This window comes from Schistocerca americana, chromosome 5, assembly GCF_021461395.2.
Source record: "Schistocerca americana isolate TAMUIC-IGC-003095 chromosome 5, iqSchAmer2.1, whole genome shotgun sequence".
NCBI classification, from domain to species: domain Eukaryota; kingdom Metazoa; phylum Arthropoda; class Insecta; order Orthoptera; family Acrididae; genus Schistocerca; species Schistocerca americana.
Window position 1 is genome coordinate 593016491 of NC_060123.1, and position 21748 is coordinate 593038238.

The 21748-nt window shown below is 43.7% G+C and overlaps 1 protein-coding gene across 1 annotated transcript in view; it reads right to left on the minus strand.

Annotated features, from left to right (window-relative positions):
- Positions 1-3037, minus strand: part of LOC124615852 (beta-hexosaminidase subunit beta-like) — a 171253-nt gene extending 168216 nt beyond the window's left edge. The window contains exon 1 of the mRNA XM_047144008.1: positions 2830-3037. Within this exon, the coding sequence (XP_046999964.1) occupies positions 2830-3036 (207 nt within the window). The 5' untranslated portion in view covers position 3037. The remainder of the gene's footprint in view (positions 1-2829) is intronic.
- Between the last annotated feature and the right edge of the window lie 18711 nt (positions 3038-21748).

Consider the following 21748-nt stretch of genomic DNA (forward strand, 5'->3'; position numbering starts at 1 on the left):
TAGGATTTGCAAAAATTCGGGGAAGCAGACAGGCGTTACGACTAATGACGCGGAGTGGACAGGCGACAGCTTACAAATCGGTCACTCTGTCGTGGACGGTCGCAGAGTTGCATCCGGAAGTCTGGCGAACCATGTTCGGCCGTCACTTACAATTAGTGACGCGCGATCGACATTTTCCGACAGACTGATCACTTTTATGCTTCTGTTTTCACCCCTTTCAACACGCTGCACATTCTGTGTGTATTTAGGAAATGCACCCGTAACTTCTTGGAGACACAAACACACACACACACACACACACACACACACACACACACACACATTGCGTTTCCAATCTGTTTTACTTGCCCACAGAAAAAAGTCTACAGCAGCATGAATTTTTGCTGTTTTATTACAAATGCTGACAAGTTGGTATTTTTAGCATATTGTTAGACAGTTCGCTGTAAACGTCGTCATCGAAAAGGCAAACTTGATTCCCTTATAAACGTAGGGCTTCTGTTAATATTTCACAAAATTTGATGGACTACCCTCGTAAATACTTCCATTACTTACGTTTTTTTTTCCTTCTTGGAGCAAGCATTCCCTCGGACAGTGCCTTGCTAACCTAGGCCAATAACGCGCATTCTATGACGAACAGGCTTCACCAGTCAGTTTACTACAATTTTTCCTAGAACCATGCCGTGCTGCGTCTTTTTCTCAAGGCCTACAAAGAACCGCTGACGCTAGTGATTCCGTCGACACCTTTTAACATAATTACTCGTTGACCAGCGGTAACACAAGAAGAGATTCCTATCGCAGACCCACTTGAGCTCGTTGTTCAGTGGTTTCCGTAACAACACCGTGTTGTGTTGTTTCATACTTTTTACATGCTGGCAATCATATTGCACGTAATTTAACCGAGTTTTATTGCATATGCTTTCTTATAGATACGTATAAGGATGATGAATATCGAATGCTAGAAACAACCAAAAATCTATTATCCTTACCTGAAAAAGAGTACTATTTCATGTTCAACGTCTTGGCGGTCTTCAATTTCTCATTTCAACCATTTTCAAGCTGTACACAAAACCACAAGTTGGGTCTTGGACGTAGATTAAAAGTGATCCAGGAAGTGTAACATGAATTTCTTTTACTTCCACCAGTGATCACAAGGCTTTCTGTCCTTAAACTTATTGTTTCGCTCAGCAATGACCATCTACAAATCTGTTTTATAGCGTGTCCTAACATGTCCTATATTAGGATATGTTATGAAACAGATCTGAAGGTGGTCATTGCTGATCTAAAGTCTTGTGATCATTGGCGGAAATAAAAGAAATTCAGTCTGTACACAAAACACGAGTTTCGTTGCTATAGTATCACATTCGCGTAAGGTCCGTGCTTTGCATGTTTAAAAAGCTGTAGTATTTAAAAATCGGAGCGAAATGTTCTTGCGTAGATAATATCTTAACTCTAAAATTCGCAGTATGCTTTTGTTTACATAAGTCGATGCATAGGAAACAATCATATCTGGGGCAAGTATAGTATTTATAAGAATAGGTTAATGGAATAACTAAATAGCGAAAATTTCTTGCTGTAAAAGAAATCTTTTCTTACACAAATACGTTCGTATTTGCTGTTAGATGTGAACGAACTGAACGTCGTTAAGGGGAGGTTTACTATCTTTTTGTTCAAAAAATCGTTTTTTAATGCATTTTTGGATCCATGAAAGTGTTTAGAATCCACCCCTGAGCCGGTTTTTCCAAATACGGAACGGAAATGTTTGTTATTCGCGGTTGAACAAAAAAATGCAGCTGCCTGAAATCGACCTTTTTCACGCACCAGTTTTTTTCTTTCGGAGGACGAGTTATTGTACCAGTTCTTGGGATGAAACACAGAAAATTCAAATGAAAGTTTGAATGGCTGTGTTTGGAAGTTAGCCCCCGAGCATTTGCATTCTGGTGCAAAGACTGGATATGTGCCTTTCCTGGGAGTGAGCAGATCCAGCGAAGGGTATTCAGCAATTCTGAAGACTATGACAACGGTCACCCTGGGACTATATTCGACGCAGTTCGTCAAGCATTCGGATGACCACCGGATTCAAGCGGCCGAAAACCGCATGTCACCGGCCGTACGAGCGGCACTGGAGCAGCGCAGGATGGCCCAGATTGAGCAGAACGCCCTCTATGAGGAAGAGGACTAGTTTATGGACCCGGAACAGCAGATTGAACGTAAGTTGCATAATATTGCATTTATATGTAGTCAAAACTTGCTTCGCGTTTTCCTCGAAATGACGGTTTTTTTTTTTTTTATCGCGCGGTATGGTAACTTCAAATCTACTGAACCAATTGGCATGATTCTTTGTTTCCGATGAAGCTAACTAAATTGCCTAGGAGTGGTACCACTTTTATTCTGATCCACCAACCATAAATATTTTTACTTGGTCGACAAAGTCGGAAAATCGGTGAAAAAAATACAATTTTTTTTCAAATGGCCACCATTTTGTTCCCTATGGCCCCAATAACTTAAGCGAGGTACAACTCGTAAAGAATCTTATATAGTTCGCTAACGTCAACCCAGTTTTGATTTCAGACGAACCGGTTGTCCTGTGACATACCGCGCGTGGAGGTCTACATCAAAATTTTGTTTCGTTCCGACGGCACTTCCGCCTTTGCTCTTCGACCTTTACGGTCGAAAAAAATTCCAGTTAGTACACGAAATATCAATAAACATTTTGACCAAATTTGACATTGATATCTATGACTCATCTCGAGAAAAAATTCTCAAAGAACGAGCTTTTTTCGGGCCAAAAATAGTAAATCTCCACTTGATCTGTATTGGCGCACTTCTTACCTCAAACGTGAAGTTGTCCGGCACTATGAGCACCGACCCCCCGAACCGCTGTTCGTACTGCGGCTTGGGCCACACTCCCCCTTGCGTCGGATCGACGCCAGGAATGCCGGCTGGGGTGTATCTGGGGAGGGGCTCTGCAACAGCCACGCCCAACAGGAGCCCGACGCCAACGCACGCACGGAGAACGGCTTCTACCTTCCTGTCCATGGTAGGCAGACCTGTGTACTCTAGTGGCTGCGGGAGCGGGCGAATTTATTCGATACGCGCCAGAGTTGTTAGATACGTTCGCAGTGACGTCACAGCGTGATTGCAGCGCCACTACGGCCAATTGAAGAACTCAATATTGTGATAACTAGTGTAGTACATCGATGCTGCTCGCTCCAAGTTATCAGCTATCGACGACGCGACTGAGAATGCTGGAGTGATTTTTTTTCTCAGCTCTCACGATCAGGAAATCTGAGTTGTTTAATTCTGTCGGCAGTGTATTTTGCTTTTTCCCTTGTAAATTTTTTTATATCTGCGGGCGTTCTTCAACAGCCGTAACTTCGACAAAACAGCTTTCCTTAATGTACCAAAAGAGATTGTAAGCTTCAGTGGCGAAAAACTGCACTTGAATATCAGAAGGTAAAATAAAAGACAGTGAAGGATTTGTTATCAAGTACGTTTGGAAAACAAAACAACTGTGGGTGACACTGTCAACTTATTAAGAGTACTGAATGCTCATATTGAAAGAAAACGTTATGCGGGCACAAAACAATAGTTTCCGACTGCAATAAAAGACACACACATAGACCTTTTGCATGTTAGACAGTCAGATACGAAATCACGACAATAGCAAACATGATGCAGGTCTGTTAAATTATGTTGATACAGAGAAAGCCAGCCGGCCGGAGTGGCCGTGCGGTTCTAGGCGCTACAGTCTGGAACCGAGCGACCACTACGGTCGCAGCTTCGAATCTTGCCTCGGGCATGGATGTGTGTGATGTCCTTAGGTTAGTTAGGTTTAATTAGTTCTAAGTTCTAGGCGACTGATGACCTCAGAAGTTAAGTCACATAGTGCTCAGAGCCATTTGAACCATTTGAACAGAGAAAGCCTTAACTCCAAAATATTTCAAGGGTTACAGTTACATTTTATGAACTTAAATACAACTATATAAGAGTAAACATGATTAAGTACACTATTAAACTAAACAGTTATAGGTCTATATACACTACTGGCCATTAAAATTGCTACACCAAGAAGAAATGCAGATGATAAACGAGTATTCATTGGACAAATATGTTATACTAGAACTGACATGTGATTACATTTTCACGCAAACTGGGTACATAGGTCCTGAGAAATCAGTACCCAGAACAACCACCTCTGGCCGTAATAACGGCCTTGATACGCCTGGGCATTGAGTCAAACAGAGCTTGTATGGCGTGTCCAGGTACAGCTGCCCATGCAGCTTCAACACGATACCACAGTTCATCAAGAGTAGTCACTGGCGTACTGTGACGAGCCAGTTGCTCGGCCACCTTTGCCCAGACGTTTTGAGTTGATGAGAGATCTCGAGAATCTGCTGGCCAGGGTAGCAGTCGAACGTTTTCTGTATCCAGAAAGGCCCGTACAGGACCTGCAACAGGCGGTCGTGCATTATCCTGCTGAAATGTGGGATTTCGCAGGGATCGAATGAAGGGTAGAGCCACGGGTCGTAACACATCCGAAATGTTACGTCCACTGTTCAAAGTACCGTCAATGCGAACAAGAGGTGACCGAGACGTGAAACCAATGGCACCCCATACCATCACGTCGGGTGATAGGCCAGTATGGCGATGACGAATACACGTTTCCAATGTGCATTCACCGCGATGTCGCCAAACACGGATGCGACATCATGATGCTGTAAACAGAACCTGGATTCATCTGAATGAAATGACGTTTTGCCATTCGTGCACCCAGGTTCGTCGATGAGTACACCATCAGAGGCGCTCCTGTCTGTGATGCAGCGTCAAGGGTAACCGCAGCCATAGTCTCCGAGCTGATAGTCCATGCTGCTGCAAATGACGTCGAACTGTTCGTGCAGATGGTTGTTGTCTTGCAAATGTCCCCATCTGTTGACTCAGGGATCAAGACGTGGCTGCACGATCCGTTACAGCCATGCGGATAAGATGCCTGTCATCTCGACTGCTAGTGATAAGAGGCCATTGTGATCCAGCACGGCGTTCTGTATTACCCTCCTGAACCCACCGATTCCATATTCTGCTAACAGTCATTGGATCTCGAGCAACGCGAGCAGCAACGTCGCGATACGATAAATCGCAATCGGGATTGGCTACAATCCGACCTTCAACAAAATCGGAAACATGATGGTACGCATTTCTCCTCCTTACACGAGGCATCACAACAACGTTTCACCAGGCAACGGCGGTCAACTGCTGTTTGTGTATGAGAAATCGGTTGGAAACTTTCCTCATGTCAGCACGTTGTAGGTGTCTCCACCGGCGCCAACCTTGTGTGAATGCTCTGAAAAGCTAATCATTTGCATATCACAGCATCTTCTTGCTGTCGGTTAAATTTCGCGCCTGTAGCACGTCATCTTCGTGGTGTAGCAATTTTAATGGCCAGTAGTGTATGTTGATATAGAGAAGGCCTTAATTCCAAAATACAGGGTGATTCAAAAAGAATACCACAAATTTAAAAATGTGTATTTAATGAAAGAAACATAATATAATCTTCTGTTATACATCATTACAAAGAGTATTTAAAAAGGTTTTTTTTTCACTCAAAAATAAGTTCAGAGATGTTCAATATGGCCCCCTCCAGACACACGAGCAATATCAACCTGATACTCCAACTCGTTCCACACTCTCTGTAGCATATCAGGCGTAACAGTTTGGATAGCTGCTGTTATTTCTCGTTTCAAATCATCAATGGTGGCTGGGAGAGGTGGCCAAAACACCATATCCTTAACATACCCCCATAAGAAAAAATCGCAGGGGGTAAGATCAGGGCTTCTTGGAGGCCAGTGATGAAGTGCTCTGTCACGGGCTGCCTGGCGGCCGATCCATCGCCTCGGGTAGTTGACGTTCAGGTTTCATAACTAACCTTTTTCGTAGGACTCTCCATACAATTGATTGTGGAATTTGCAGCTCTCTGCTAGATCTGCGAGTCGATTTTCCTGGGCTGCGAACAAATGCTTGCTGGATGCGTGCTACATTTTCATCACTCGTTCTCGTCCGTCGAGAACTTTTCCCTTTGCACAAACACCCATTCTCTGTAAACTGTTTATACCAACGTTTAATACACCACCTATCAGGAGGTTTAATACCATACTTCGTTCGAAATGCACGCTGAACAACTGTCGTCGATTCACTTTTGCCGTACTCAATAACACAAAAAGCTTTCTGTTGGGCGGTCGCCATCTTAGCATCAACTGACGCTGACGCCTAGTCAACAGCGCCTCAAGCGAACAAATGTACAACTAAATGAAACTTTATAGCTCCCTTAATTCGCCGACAGATAGTGCTTAGCTCTGCCTTTTGTCGTTGCAGAGTTTTAAATTCCTAAAGTTGTGGTATTCTTTTTGAATCACCCTGTATTTCAAGGGGCGCAGTTAGATTTTATGAACTTAAATACAATTGTATAAGAGTAAACATGATTAAGGACACTATTAAACTAAACAGTTATAGGTCTATATAAGATATCAGCAAGCAAATGTAGTACAATTATTTGTGAGACTTCTAAGACATAGTTTTAACGTAACCGTCGGTTAATTGGTATTTAATTATTTTACTTGCAATTAGTATGAAAGTCAATATCGAGTTGTAAACTATTTTTATATTACAACGAAAAGCAATGGCGGCAACGTTAAAAAACTGGTTCGCTTTTCATTAAATGACTGACTTAAGTCAGAACTTTTACGAAAGTTAATGCAATTTCATCTGAAAATAGCAACGACTCACAGTTAGGGTTGGACAGAAAATCTTTTGGTAAAATTTGTTACTGACCGTGAATTTAAATATGTTTCCTTGCGGAAATTGGCATTAAACTGATTATCGGACTTCCTAATATTAAAATGATTGCGCAGTCAAACTGTAATAACCAAGAAAAATGCTTTCGTATTTAAGAAAACACACACAATTATGAATCTGTAAGGGGAGGACATATGGTTAAACTTTGACAGTTTATTTTAAAGAAATAAAAACCAAATTATATGAGCCGTGGCGGCTCGGGTTTGATCTAGCGAACGTACCGCGTATAATATTATCGCTGTACCGCGGAGGAAAGAGAGAAGTGGCGCCCCCTCGTGTGGGAAGTCGGCGAGGCACCTGTGACAGTCGAGTAGTTGGATTTTGGAGGGCGAACAGAAACAGTGAGATAGGCAGTAGTGCGCGGAGCGTGAAGCCGTGTCTGCCGACAAGAGGAAAGTTTGCCACGTTACCTGATTGTGTTTGGGCGTTTGCGGCGGACTTGATGGGTAGAGGCGCCGATGCTGTCGGGAACATGCTGCTTCCTTGTTTATGATGGATTTACCGTTTGCTTCTAGTGACTACATTCTCGTCTCTATGGCTCTGTGACTGATGTGATGCCATTGCGAGCACAGTTGGTTTGGATATAAGCAGCATTTTGTTCTCAGTGTCCATCGTTCTGGCGATTACTGAGTGTGCTTGCCGTTGTGGTGTATTTATCGAGCAGTGTGCTTTGGACGCTTGACCTTACTATTGAGAGTCCATTGCGTAAGGTCGCGTTTATCCTGTGAGGACGAGTGTTCTGCATTTAAAAACTTAGTTGTTGTCAGTAACTGAATTGCTCAGATGCATTCGTACTTCTCTGCTTAAGTGTTATTGTTTTACGCCCCTCTGAATGGGAAAATGAAAAAGGGCCTTACTATTACTGACCTTTTTGTGTGCCACTGACTTGGTTGTGTTTTTCAGCCACGTAATTTGTGCGTTTATTGTAACGAACCGACGTCTGTTTCTGATTGTTTCCCTGTGACATTGAGTGTTAATCTTGTAACGAACACTGTTTTAGATATTTTAATCAGTGTGTTGCAGAACATATCCTATTTGTGCCTCGCAAGTGGAGAGCGGAGGCGGTTTATTGGCCATGATGATGTGTTGGTAGATCCATTTCACGAGTCCAGGCCAGTCACCCGGAGATTTAGAAGTTGTATGTTGTGTTAAGTTAATACTCCTTATTTTAAGCGTAGTGTGCTCATGCAGGAAGTTTATGTGGTTTTGCGCAGACTGCGCGGTATGTTTAGATGACTCTGAATTCACTGTGTTAAGTGGTGTCCTCTGAGGTGCTGGAAGTAGTGGATAGACAGCTGTTTTGGACACGTTGTATATGCAAATAATTTGTGTCCTTACTACGTTGGTGAGTTGCTTGCCCTTTGTGCCACAGGTGGTGCTAATTTCATTAATTTCGCCACCGTTCTTCGCAGGGGCTGTGGGAGGAACCGACCCACTGTGGCAAGCAGCTACGTAGTCGCGCCCGCCCACCGTAGCGGGCGTTGTTTACCAGCCCGACGCCTTCCTGTACTTGGAGGCGGGAGCGTGTTGACTGGTTTCTTAAGGCTTGCAGTCGGGAAAGCCGTGCCTTTGGTGTACACGTGGAAGACTTATGTTTTGCTTCCAGTACCTCGGAGTGGCCCTATGTGGCTAATGAGAACGACTTACGTTATTGGTGGCTCAGGCCGAAAGTGGTTTATTTGCTAAACAGAAGGTGTATATGCACTTCTTTCCCATAGTTCTGTAAACATGTTTAGGTGGTTGTGTTTTTTTTAAGTCAATTGAATTGTTGTTCAGAGGTTACTATGCATGGCCATTAACATATGCAGACATTTAATAGCAAGGATGTGTATTGAATTCTGGTTTCAAGTTGTGTTGATTATGTGGGGAAATTGCTTTGAACAGACATTTAATTAATTAGTAAACAACTGAATGCTATTTGTGGGTTGAAGTTTATTGTGTTCCTAAACATATTAACGATTATTTTTAGTAGTTAACTTATGCAGTTAGGCGACTTATAACGCCTGTTGTGTTGTTTCCTTTTAAAAGTATTATCAATGTTATTAATAAAGAAGTATGTTTTAAAAAAATAAACAGTGAATGAAGTGCCTCAAATCCTTTTGGTCCACACCTTCCGTCATTCACCCTTGGGTGGTATTAACAAACCGCGAAAGCCCATTTCATTATACAATTGCACACAGCCTAATATTTAAAACAAAAGATCCTCTACATCAAACGGGCGATATTCAAATGTACGCACTTGATAATCTGATTTCTAATAACAGTTCCAGTTGTCAACAATCAAGTAGCAGTCCAAGAAAAGTCTAAGACTGTTTAATCGAATCCGCAGAATTAAGTGCGTAACATGAATCATGCTAACCAAGAGACAAACACAATGGCAAAAAAGAAAAGATCAAAAGAGTAGAGCCAAAACAAGATAAGAGTGATGCCCTTGTTTCACGACTATTTGTACTAATTACACATTACGATCTTTGTATTATCGATATATTATCCAGAGGTGTCTGTCATACTTACATTAGTTACATAACTTTGGGTAAATTTCGCGTAAAAGTTGGGGACGTTATAGAGTCATAAGAAAATAAAGGGGAAGTATTATGTAAGTCAAAATTAATGATGGTAATCTTTCCTTGCATTTTCGTGTGATCATAAAAAAAAGAGAGAGAGAGAGAGAGAGCGGCAAGTCATTAATTTAGAATTATGTGCTTGAGTGTTTATGTCAAAGTTATGAGATTCGTTTATTGCATACATAATCTCATTAAATAGGTATGAATGAATGTGTGCAGTTATGACCTCCCGTGGTCTTTCGCACTTTTCGTTACACTTTCTTTATTTCACTTCATTGTGCCTTGTCTGGTTGAGTTGGTTAATGCAGGTGGAGGCGGTCGAGTGGAGAGGGGTGAGAGGGAGGCGGCGGAGATTCTTCACTGTACTGGAGGGAGGTATATCCTGAACGCCTTTCGCAGGGGGACTCGTAGGAAGTTCGTCAATCCCTCTCGGTGCCTCTGTGATCTCTGAAAATTCTTTATGCTCCTCCAGTAGGTAGCAATAGATAGCATAGGATGGGTGCTCCCAGTCTCTTGTGTAACACCATGCTCTGTGTTTGTTTCAGTATCCCCAGTGACGGCAATCTTTACTAGGACGTGATATATCCCCCCCATGGTCTGCTCGTTCTAAGCAAGTTCTCAGCATTCTGTGCCTCGCAGCTGATGGGAATAACGAGTTTCAGGGCGGCAGGTGTTATAATGCTGTTCTTTTTTGTTTTTTTTTTTTTTTTGTCACAACGTTCTGAACGAATTCTCAGGGATGTGCTTCGAGTGGGAGAAGCAAGCTCCGCCCACTAGCTCTCAGTATAACGCCAGCTGAAGGGTGGCGGTACATTGATGAACCAATAAATTATGAACACCTACTCGTCAGCGTGTAGGTCCACATTTGGAACGGAACGCAGCAGCGAATGCAGGTGATGCGCATTCCATACTGCCAGGTACTTTTCCCTTGAGTCGGTTTTCGATATCTGATAGCAACTCCATAAAGTTGTTAAATAAATTCTGGGGCCTAACACAAGCACCTCACAGAAAACACACAAATCGAAATCCTCTGCTACTAAGAATCTACGAGAAACGGTGAAATCTCTTACCAGTAGTCCTATAGGTCAAGAGATTACCTTGCTTTCAGTATCTGTTTGAAATCTTCTTTAATGCAGCCCCAGTGTCCTACCTGCCACATGATTTAAGAAATGAGAAGGACATCAATTACGAACTAGACCAGTCTAGTGGATGATAATGGCCACAGTACGCTTGTACGTACAGAAATGGCTCTAAAACAGGATAGGAAGTGGTATAACCCTTCTTCAGCCCCTCTAACGGCAGCTCTCAAATAATTGCCTTTCCACCTGAGACAGTGGAGTTACTGGCCATGAGGTGGCCGTTTAGCATACATATATGCAAGCTCACGGACACCCTAAGCGTTGTGCAGAAATTACAAAGCCCAAAATTCGACAAACAGACTAACAGATATCTATTGGATAGCATAACAGAAGCAAGGAAAAATGACAGACTTCCACTTGCTGCCGGTATAAGGACATCAAGGAATTTTACATAACGAGATAGTCGAACACCTAGTGAAGTGGAGCATTACTGAAGGACGGTTCCGTCTAACACCAATTCGTCACACTGATCTCAAGAAAGCTGCTTACCATGACTGGAATCGTGAACTGCATGTATCTAAGCAATAAAACGGCAGACAGTTAGCGGCCGTACATCTCACCTTAACCGCAGTGCTACTAAGTTAAGCTAAGTGAACGTCATCTGGCGTCCATCATTCCTATTAGGCTGTGACACGGATGTTACCGTACCGTACATTCACGTCGATTAAAAACTCTAGTTTCTGAATTGGCAGATCTGAATAATGTGATACTAGCACGTACTAAGTACAATGGAGCACAAGAAATACTGTACAGGAAGCTGATTACAAGTGAAATTACAATGAAATTAATAGCCCTCGCTGCATACAGGTGTTGATATAAGTCAACGGGGACAGCTGAAAATGTGTGCCCCGACCGGGACTCGAACCCGGGATCTCCTACTTACATGGCAGACGCTCTATCCATCTGCGCCACCGAGGACACAGTGCGACTGCACGGACTTATCTCTGGCATGCCTCCCGTGAGATCCACATTCGCAACTTATTGTCCCGCACTATATTCATAGTGCCCTTGCACATTACACTCATTACTCGCGGCTTTATTGCCGATTCCCGTAAGAGTTCGGTCACTGTTTGTGCATCTGCACAGAAGAAGATGGTCAAATGGCCCGTGAACCTTAACTATGTATATGATTGCAAGTGGTTTGCCCCTGCCTACAAGTGTTACTCCCTTACTCCACTAATTCGATGTAAATAAGTACAATTTGATAGTGGAATATTTAAGAGAAGCTCATACACAGATTTAAACTGTAAATTGATATGGTCCAAGTACTCTTATGAAGACAGCTCGCTTAAATAATGCGTTATAACTTTGTGTATATATTTTGAATTAGGAACTTATATTTGTACAAGAAGATTCAAATTATTGTTCCTTCGAGAAATTGTTATGTTATGAACTGGTATGTGTGACTCAACTATCATGAATAAGGTACTCCATACGAAAATGTAAGAACAGACTTGTTCGTAATGCGAGCCCCTTAGTATACTGACTGTATTCATTCTGTTATTTCACTTTGACTCAGAGTTCTTATCCCAACTTTTTTGACATTATAACTATTGCTGGGTTTACGGTCAACGTTACCTAAAGCCAGAATTAGTAAATAAATAAATAAACATAAGTCGTTGGTAGGTTTTTAAGGTCTGTAGCATCAGATGGCTACGCACAGGTCACTCAGTTGTCGAAAATTGTGGGTCGGTGGTTTGTGGACATGGAGCGAGTGCGCGACAGCGTCCCGGACGCGTTCCATCGGGTTCAGACTGGCGAATTTGGTAGCCAAGACTTCAACGCGAATTCACTGCCATGCCCCTCAGACCACTGCAGCATGGTTGCAGTCTTGCAACAAGGACAGTTATCCTGATAGAAGATGCCATCGCCATCTCCGAAAACATACGTACGCAGTGCTGCAGATGGTCCGCAGAGACGGTCACGTGGTCCAGATGTGTCGTGCTGCCTTCGATTACTGCCACAAGTCCCAAGGAAGTCCATGCAAATGACCCCCATAGCACAATACTGCCCTCAGCAATCTATGTCCGTGGCACATTGCACATTTCTGTCACATGTTGGATGACAGCGTATTCAGACACGACAATCGATACGGTGTAACAAGAAACGTGATTCATCAGACCCGAAGAGACGTCTCCGTTGGACCATCGTCCAATCTCGATGATCCAGTGTCCACTGTAATCGTAATTCTTTATTTCGTTGGTTCAACATGATCACACGCAAGGCCCTTCTGCTGTGGAATCCGATGTTCAACTATGTGCGCTCAACCGAGTGTTCAGAAACGCTTGTGCCTAAACCAGCACTACATTCAGTCCTCAGATCTGCCGTAGATCGACGCCTATCCTGCTTTTTCGGAGCGGGAAGTATCCGATCTCCTTTTCCTGTGATAGCGCGTGGACTACCAACAACGCTGTCACCTACTTATGGTTTCGCCATCCTTGAACCACTTTCCGTCAATGCTCAGAGCAATAGCACACGAACAGCCGCAAGTTTGGCCGTTCAAGGATGCTCGTTCTGCACGCAATGCACTCAGGAGAAATTTAATCTCGCCGTGGGCAGGTATCATAATAGTCATCAATGTATCTAACAAGTCAGTTACGGTATTGTCCGTGTAATAATTATTAAATTGTGTCTATAATTCGAAGTAACAGAGCGTCAAAGCCTGAAACGAAACGGTCTTTTCCTGAGTTTCGATTATTTCAGCTTATGGAAGTAAGGAGAGACGCACACCTGTAATGAATAGAGGGTACTCTTGGTCCGTCTGAGTTTAGACGCAGCGGTATGGGTTGTTAGACTACAGTGCAGTAGTTTAGATGAGCAGAGGGAAAATCCTATGAGATCTGGAAAGGTCAGACAGCGTCGTGGTTACGTTTTTCTTCCTCTCATATGAATTAAATGATCGGGTGACATATATCGCTGATACGAAAGATACTGCTGGTGTTTGTTAACTCTTATCTTGAAATAAGTCAAGTGCTGCGGAAATGACAGTGTATGCGAAAAGTATGCGATAATAGCGTAGGTAGTTTCCGAAGCCGGTGCTATTTGTTTTTCGCGGAATTAGAGCTCAGCAATGAAAGAAACATGTCGTACTTCCCGACTAATTTTCTATGGAGACGCTGATTTTCCGACACTTCCTAATGTGTCCAGTAAAAATCCTTTCCCTGCGATTACACTATCTGGTCTCTATCAAACTTTATTGAATGTTTTATCAACCAGCTTATGTTGTATGCATTAACTGATCATACTTTGACATTATCTTCCTCATAAGTACTTAAATAAAAGCCTAGAAGTGCTCTTCAAACAGTACGTCACTGCAGACATCAGGAACTAAGATATAGCAGCTATTCAACTGCGAAACAATTTTACCGAGGATATTTCCAGTTGCTAATAACCAGAGAGAATGCTGGCCTTCCTTCAGGTTATGCGGCTCGTCGATTACCAGTGCTCTGCCTTTAAATTTTTCCCTCAACTGTAATGAGGAGCCATCGAAAAGCGTTAACTGAGACGTGTGCAAAGTTTTGCTATAATACTAAAGTAGGTTGGGTGGTTGATCGTGGGGAGGGGACCAAACAGCGAGGTCATCGGTCCCATCGGATTAGGGAAGGATGGGGAAGGAAGTCAGCCGTACCCTTTCAAAGGAGCCATCCCGGCATTAGTCAGAAGCGATGTAGGGAAATCACGGAAAACCTAAATCAGGATGGCCGGACGCGGGATTGAACCGCCGTCCTCCAGAATGCGAGTCCACTGCGACACCTCGCTCGGTAAGGAAGGTTGGAGCTGCAATTCATTGTGAGCTTCACTACCTTGAAGCGCTTCGCACTTGCGTACAGACACCTAGGGCTACAGTCTTTTTTTCCTACAACGATTTGCTCGTTTCGTCAAAGTCAGCGTGCTCGCTATGCTAACTCATCCTATCTACCTGAATACCGCAGTTTGTCATCGTGCCTATAACTAGTATTGTATTGAGGGAATGCCATAAACTGTAGTGTAGAAAATTCGGGCAAATAGGAAATAGGGTATGCAGACAGAAGTCTATCGGAGGGCGTGGTAGGAGGACAGGGGGGGGATGAGGGAGGGGGCAGTAGTAACCCACTGCTAAACGAAAATGGGAATTCCGGCGCCAGTTCATAGTGGTTCCAACGAATGGCCGACCCCTGTGGCCGAGTGGTTGTAGGCGCTTCAGTCCGGATCCGCGCTGATGCTACGGTCGCAAGTTCCAATCCTACCTCAGTCATGGATGTATGTGATGTCATTAGGTTAGTTAGGTTTAAGTAGTTATAAGTCTAGGGGACTAATGACCTCTGATAATAAGTCCCGCCGGCCGAGGTGGCCGAGCGGTTCTAGGCGCTACAGTCCGGAACCGCGCGACCGCTACGGTCGCAGTTTCGAATCCCGCCTAGGGCATGGATGCGTGTGATGTTCTTAGGTTAGTAAGGTTTAAGTAGTTCTAAATTCTAGGGGACTGATGACCTTAGAAGTTAAGTCCCATAGTGCTCACAGCCATTTAAACCATTTTTAGTAAGTCCCATAGTGCTTCGAGCCATTTGAACCATTTGAACCCAATGAACGTAAGCGCAACCAAAATGCGTACAGCCACGGTATTTTGCTTGGGTAGCTTAGCGGATGGAAAGAAACACGAGTTTTATTGAATTTAACCTCACAGGTGTGGCACAAGTTTAGACTTCTCAGGAAGGAAAGAAGGAAGATAAGTATTTAACATCCCATCGACAGCAAAGTCATTAGAGATGGAGCACAAGATAGGATTACGGAAGGATTGGGAGGGAAATTGTTCTCTACAAACATAAATGAAGTGGCAGCAGGGCGGGCAGCTATCTGCGGTTGTTTGCTGATGATGCCGCGGTGACTGTAGCAAGACACAAGGCGACTAGACAAAATGTCCAGTTGGTGTGATGAATGACAGCTAGCCTTAAATGTGGAAAAATGTAAGTTAGTGCGGATGAGCAGGAAGATCAAGCCTGTATTGTTCGGGTAAGTATTATTAGTGTCCTGCTTGACACAATCAGATCGTTTAAATACGTGGGCGTAACACTGCAAAGAGATATCAGATGGAACGAGCATATGAGATCTGTGGTAGGGAAGGCGTATGGTCGACTTCGGTTCATTGGGAGAATTTTAGGAAATAGTGGTTCACCTGTAAAGGACACAGCATATAGGACGCTGGCGCGATCTATTCTTCAGTACAGCCCGAGTGTTTGGGATCCGTACCAGATCAAATTGAAGGAAGGCAGCGAAGCAAATTAGATGAGGACTGCTAGATTTATTACCCGTAGGTTCAAACAACACGTAAATGTTACGGAGATGCTTCGGGAACTCAAATGGGAATCCCCGGAGGGAAGGCGACGTTCTTTCCGAGAAACACTGACAAAATTTAGAGCACGTCATTTAAAGTTGACTGCCTAACGATTCTGCTGCCGCCAAGGTACATTATACGTGTGGATGTTGTTGTTGTTGTGGTCTTCAGTCCTGAGAGTGGTTTGATGTAGCTCTCCATGCTACTCCATCCTGTGCAAGCTTCTTCATCTCCCAGTACCTACTGCAGCCTACATCCTTCTGAATCTGTAGTGTATTCATGTCTTGGCCTCTCCCTTCGATTTTTACCCTCCACGCTGCCCTCCAGTACTAAACTGGTGATCCCTTGATGCCTCAGAACATGTCCTACCAACCGATCCCTTCTTCTAGTCAAGTTGTGCCACGAACTCCTCTTCTCCCCAATTCTATTCAATACCTCCTCATTACTTACGTGATCTACCCATCTAATCTTCAGCATTCTTCTGTAGCACCACATTCCAAAAGCTTCTATTCTCTTCTTGTCCAAACTATTTATCGTCCATGTTTCACTTCCATCCGTGGCTACACTCCATACAAGTACTTTCAGAAACGACTTCCTGACATTGAAATCTATACTCGATGTTAACAAATTTCTCTTCTTCAGAAACACTTTCCTTGCCATTGCCAGTCTACAATTTATATCCTCTCTACTTCGACCATCATCAGTTACTTTGCTCCCCAAATAGCAAAACTCCTTTACTACTTTAAGTGTCTCATTTCCTAATCTAATTCCCTCAGCATCACCCGACTTAATTCGACTACATTCCACTATTCTCGTTTTGCTTTTGTTGATGTTCATCTTATATCCTCCTTTCAAGACACTGTCCATTCCATTCAACTGCTCTTCCAAGTCCTTTGCTGTCTCTGAAAGAATTACAATGTCATCGGCGAACCTCAAAGTTTTTATTGCTTCTCCATGGATTTTAATACCTACTCCGAATTTTTCTTTTGTTTCCTTTACTGCTTGCTCGATATACAGATTGAACAAAATCGGGGAGAGGCTACAACCCTGTCTTACTCCCTTCCCAACCACTGCTTCCCTTTCATGTCCCTCGGCTCTTATAACTGCCATCTGGTTTCTGTACAAATTGTAAATAGCCTTTCGCTCCCTGTATTTTACCCCTGCCATCTTTAGAATTTGAAGAAAGAGTTTTCCAGTCAACATTGTCAAAAGCTTTCTCTAAGTCTACAAATGCTAGAAACGTAGGTTGCCTTTCCTTAACCTTTCTTCTAAGATAAGTCGTGAGGTCAGTATTGCCTCACGTGTTCCAGTGTTTCTACGGAATCCAAACTGATCTCTTCCCCGAGGTTGGCTTCTACCAGTTTTTCCATTCGTCTGGAAAGAATTCGTGTTAGTATTTTGTAGCTGTGACTTATTAAACTGATAGTTCGGTAATTTTCACATCTGTCAACACCTGCTTCCTTTGGGATTGGAATTATTATATTCTTCTTGAAGTCTGAGGGTATTTCGCCTGTCTCATATATTTTGCTCACCAGATGGTAGAGTTTTGTCAGGACTGGCTCTCCCAAGGCTGCCAGTAGTTCTAATGGAATGTTGTCTACTCCCGGGGCCTCGTTTCGACTTAGGTCTTTCAGCGCTCTATCATATTCTTCACACAGGACATCCTCTTCCATTTCCATAATACTGTCCGCAAGAACATCACCCGTGTATAGACCTTCTATATACTCCTTCCACCTTTCTGCTTTCCCTTCTTTGCTTATCACTGGGTTTCCATCTGAGCGCTTGATATTCATACTAGTGGTTCTCTTTTCTCCAAAGGTCTCTTTAATTTTCCTGTAGGCAGTATCTATCTTACCCCTAGTGAGATAAGCCTCTACATCCTTACATTTGTCCTCTAGCCATGCCTGCTTAGCCATTTTGCGCTTCCTGTCGATCTCATTTTTGAGACGTTTGTATTCCTTTTTGCCTGCTTCATTTACTGCATTTTTATATTTTCTCCTTTCAGCAATTAAATTCAGTATTTCTTCTGTCACCCAAGGATTTCTACTAGCCCTCGTCTTTTTACCTACTTGATCCTCTGCTGCCTTCACCACTTCATCCCTCAAAGCTATCCATTCTTCTTCTACTGTATTTCTTTCCCCTATTCTTGTCAATTGTTCCTTTATGCTCTTCCTGAAACTCTCTACAACCTCTGGTTCGTTCAGTTTATCCAGGTCCCATCTCCTCAAATTCTCACCTTTTTGTAGTTTCTTCAGTTTTAATCTACAGTTCATAACCAATAGATAGTGGTCAGAGTCCACATGTGTCCCTGGAATGTCTTACAATTTAAAACCTGGTTCCTAAATCTCTGTCTTACCATTATATAATCTATCTGAAACCTGTCAGTATCTCCAGGCTTCTTCCATGTATACAACCATCTTTTATGATTCTTGAACCAAGTGTTAGCTATGATTAAGTTATGCTCTGTGCAGAATTCTACCAGGCGCCTTCCTCTTTCATTTCTTACCCCCAATCCATATTGACCTACTATGTTTCCTTCTCTCCCTTTTCCTACTATCGAATTCCAGTCCCCCCTGACTATTAAATTTATGTCTCCCTTCACTATCTGAATAATTTCTTTTATCTCATCATACATTTCTTCAATTTCTTCATCATCTGCAGAGCTAGTTGGCATTTAAACTTGTACTACTGTAGTAGGCATTGGCTTCGTATCTATCTTGGCCACAATAATGCGTTCACTATGCTGTTTGTAGTGGCTTACCCGTACTCCTATTTTTTTATTCATTATTAAACCTACTCCTGCATTACCCCTATTTGGTTTTGTATTTATAACCCTGTATTCACCTGACCAAAAGTCTTGTTTCTCCTGCCACCGAACTTCACTAATTCCCACTATATCTAACTTTAACCTATCCATTTCCCTTTTTAAATTTTCTAACCTACCTGCCCGATTAAGGGATCTGACATTCCACGCTCCGATCCGTAGAACACCAGTTTTCTTTCTCCTGATAACGACATCCTCCTGAGTAGTCCCCGCCCGGAGATCCGAATGTGGGACTATTTTACCTCCGGAATATTTTACCCAAGAGGACGCCATCATCATTTAATCATACAGTAAAGCTGCATGCCCTCGGGAAAAATGACGGCTGTAGTTTCCCCTTGCTTTCAGCCGTTCGCAGTACCAGCACAGCAAGACCGGTTTGGTTATTGTTACAAGGCCAGATCAGTCAATCATCCAGACTGTTGCCCTCGCAACTACTGAAAAGGCTGCTGCCCCTCTTCAGGAACCACACGTTTGTCTGGCCTCTCAACAGATACCCCTCCGTTGTGGTTGCACCTACGGTACGGCTATCTGTATCGCTGAGGCACGCAAGCCTCCCCACCAACGGCAAGGTCCATGGTTCATGGGGGGGTGGGGGGGGGGAAAGCAGACTAGCACTGGCAAAAAGGGCATTCGTTTCAAACATAGGTGTTAATTTGGGGAAGAAATTTCTGAGAATGTACGTCTGGAGTACAGCATTGTATGGTAGTGACTGGACTGTAGGAAAACCGGACAGAAGAGAATCGAAGCATTTGAGATGTGGTGCTATAGACCAATATTGAACATTAGGTGGACTGATAAGGTAAGGAATGAGGGGGTTCTGCGCACAATCGGAGAGGAAAAAATGGTTCAAATGGCTCTGCGCACTATGGGACTCAACTGCTGTGGTCAGAAGTCCCCTAGAACTTAGAACTAATTAAACCTAACTAACCTAAGGACATCACACACATCCATGCCCGAGGCAGGATTCGAACCTGCGACCGTAGCGGTCGTGCGGTTCCAGACTGTAGCGCCTTTAACCGCTCGGCCACCCCGGCCGGCCTCGGAGAGGAAAGGGATATGCGGAAAACACCGACAAGGAGATGGGACAGGATGATAGGACATCTGTTAAGACATCAGGGAATGACATCCGTGGTACCAGAGGGAGCTGTAGAGGGCAAAAACTGTAGAGAAAGACAGAGATTGGGATACATGCTGCAAGTAAATGAGGACGTAGGTTGCAAGTGCTACTCCGAGATGAAGAGGTTGGCACAGGAGAGGAATTCGTGGCGGTTAGCATCGAACCAGTCATAACACTGATGACCCACAAAAAAAAGGGGGGGGGGTCACTATACGCCATATAATGGAGTGTTCAGTGAAGGAGAGGAGACAGTGACTATACATAAAAAATTGTTACTAGTGGTTTGCATAGAGGCGATGAGAACTGCAGCCACTGTAGAACCTCATCGCTTTTAGGTGGTTCACAGGTTTAGCGGCAACCTGTAATTCGGAACACTGAATTCTTCGAAGCGATGAAGAGTGTAGTGGGTCCAGGATGCATGCCGGCTCTTGCAGTCAACCAACTAACAGACTGGCCTGGACTTGCATTCGGGAGGACGACGGTTCAATCCCGCGTCCGGCCATCCTGATTTAGGTTTTCCGAGATTTCCCTAAATCGCTCCAGGCAAATGCCAGGATGGTTCCTTTGAAAGGGCACTGCCGACTTCCTTTCCCGTCCTTCCCTAATCCGATGAGACCGATGACTTCGCTGTTTGGTCTCTTCCCCCAAACAACTCCACTCAGCTCAAAAGACTGGCCAGCTGCAGCCACAGTTTTCTGCAGCGGGCGCTGCCCGCCGGAAACCAGTTGCGCTGCAATGCGTTCTGTCGTCAGTGGTTCATCGTACTGCTACATGGTGCATTGTTTTCAATTCGAGTACATGATGAGAGCCTGCGTCCTCCGACAACATACCTGACTTGCGGGAGTGAACGAACTTCTGGGTCAGCTGGCAAAGTCATTCTTCTCCATCCTGCATACACAGTGTCCTACCCAGGCTATGGGCCGGCCGTTGTGGCCGAGTGGTTCTAGGCGCTTCAGTCCGGTACCGCGCTGCTGCTAAGGTCGCAGGTGTGAATCCTGCCGCGGTCATGGACGCGTGTGTTGTCCTTAGGTTAGTTAGGTTTAAGTAGTTCTAAGTCTAGGGGGCTGATAACCTCAGATGTTAAGTCCCATAGTGCTTAGAGCCATTTGAACCAGCCTTTGGTCAAATACAAATGATACTGTCAAAAATTCTAAAATGTTATGGTTTCAAAAACAAACGACGTTTGTTTATATATGACGGCTGCTTTCTAATGTTTTGTGAGTTGATTGCCATGTAGTTTGTTCGATTTGTTAGAGCAGTTGGTTAAACATCGTCATTTAAACATTTTATGTGCACCGAAAATTGTAAGAGCATTTCCGGGCTACGATTTTTTAATGATCTCAAATCGTCATTAACGCCTAAACAGCGTGAAGATCATCTTAGAATCGCATTTTGTGAAGACGCCTCTCCGGCCGCTGTGACCGAGCGGTTCTAGGCGCTTCAGTCCGGAACCGCGCTGCTGCTGCTGCGGTCGCAGGTTCGAGTCCTGCCTCGGGCATGGATATATGTGATGTCCTTAGGTTAGTTAGGTTTAAGTAGTACTAAGTCTAGGGGACTGATGACCTCAAATGTTAAGTCCCATAGTGCTCAGAGCAATTTGAATCAATTTGAAGAAGCATCGTATAAGGCAACAACTTATAATTGGTACAATGAATTCGAGAGATGTCGATTTCCTCTTTGTGGCGAATTTCGGCAAGGAGGCTCAAGGACTGCTGACGAAAATACTGCCGCTGGTCGAGCAATGCTTGAAGAATATCGGCGGGCGTGTTATAAATTTATTTCGGTGACACTGGGAATTGGTAAGAGTCGAATCAAAACATTTTGCATCAACAGTTAGACATGATGAGGAGTCACGATTAATCTTGATAGTAACTCTACATACAAATCTCTGAGAATCACAGAGCGTTATTCTGTCCCAGTGCTATACGATTATACGAAATTGAGATG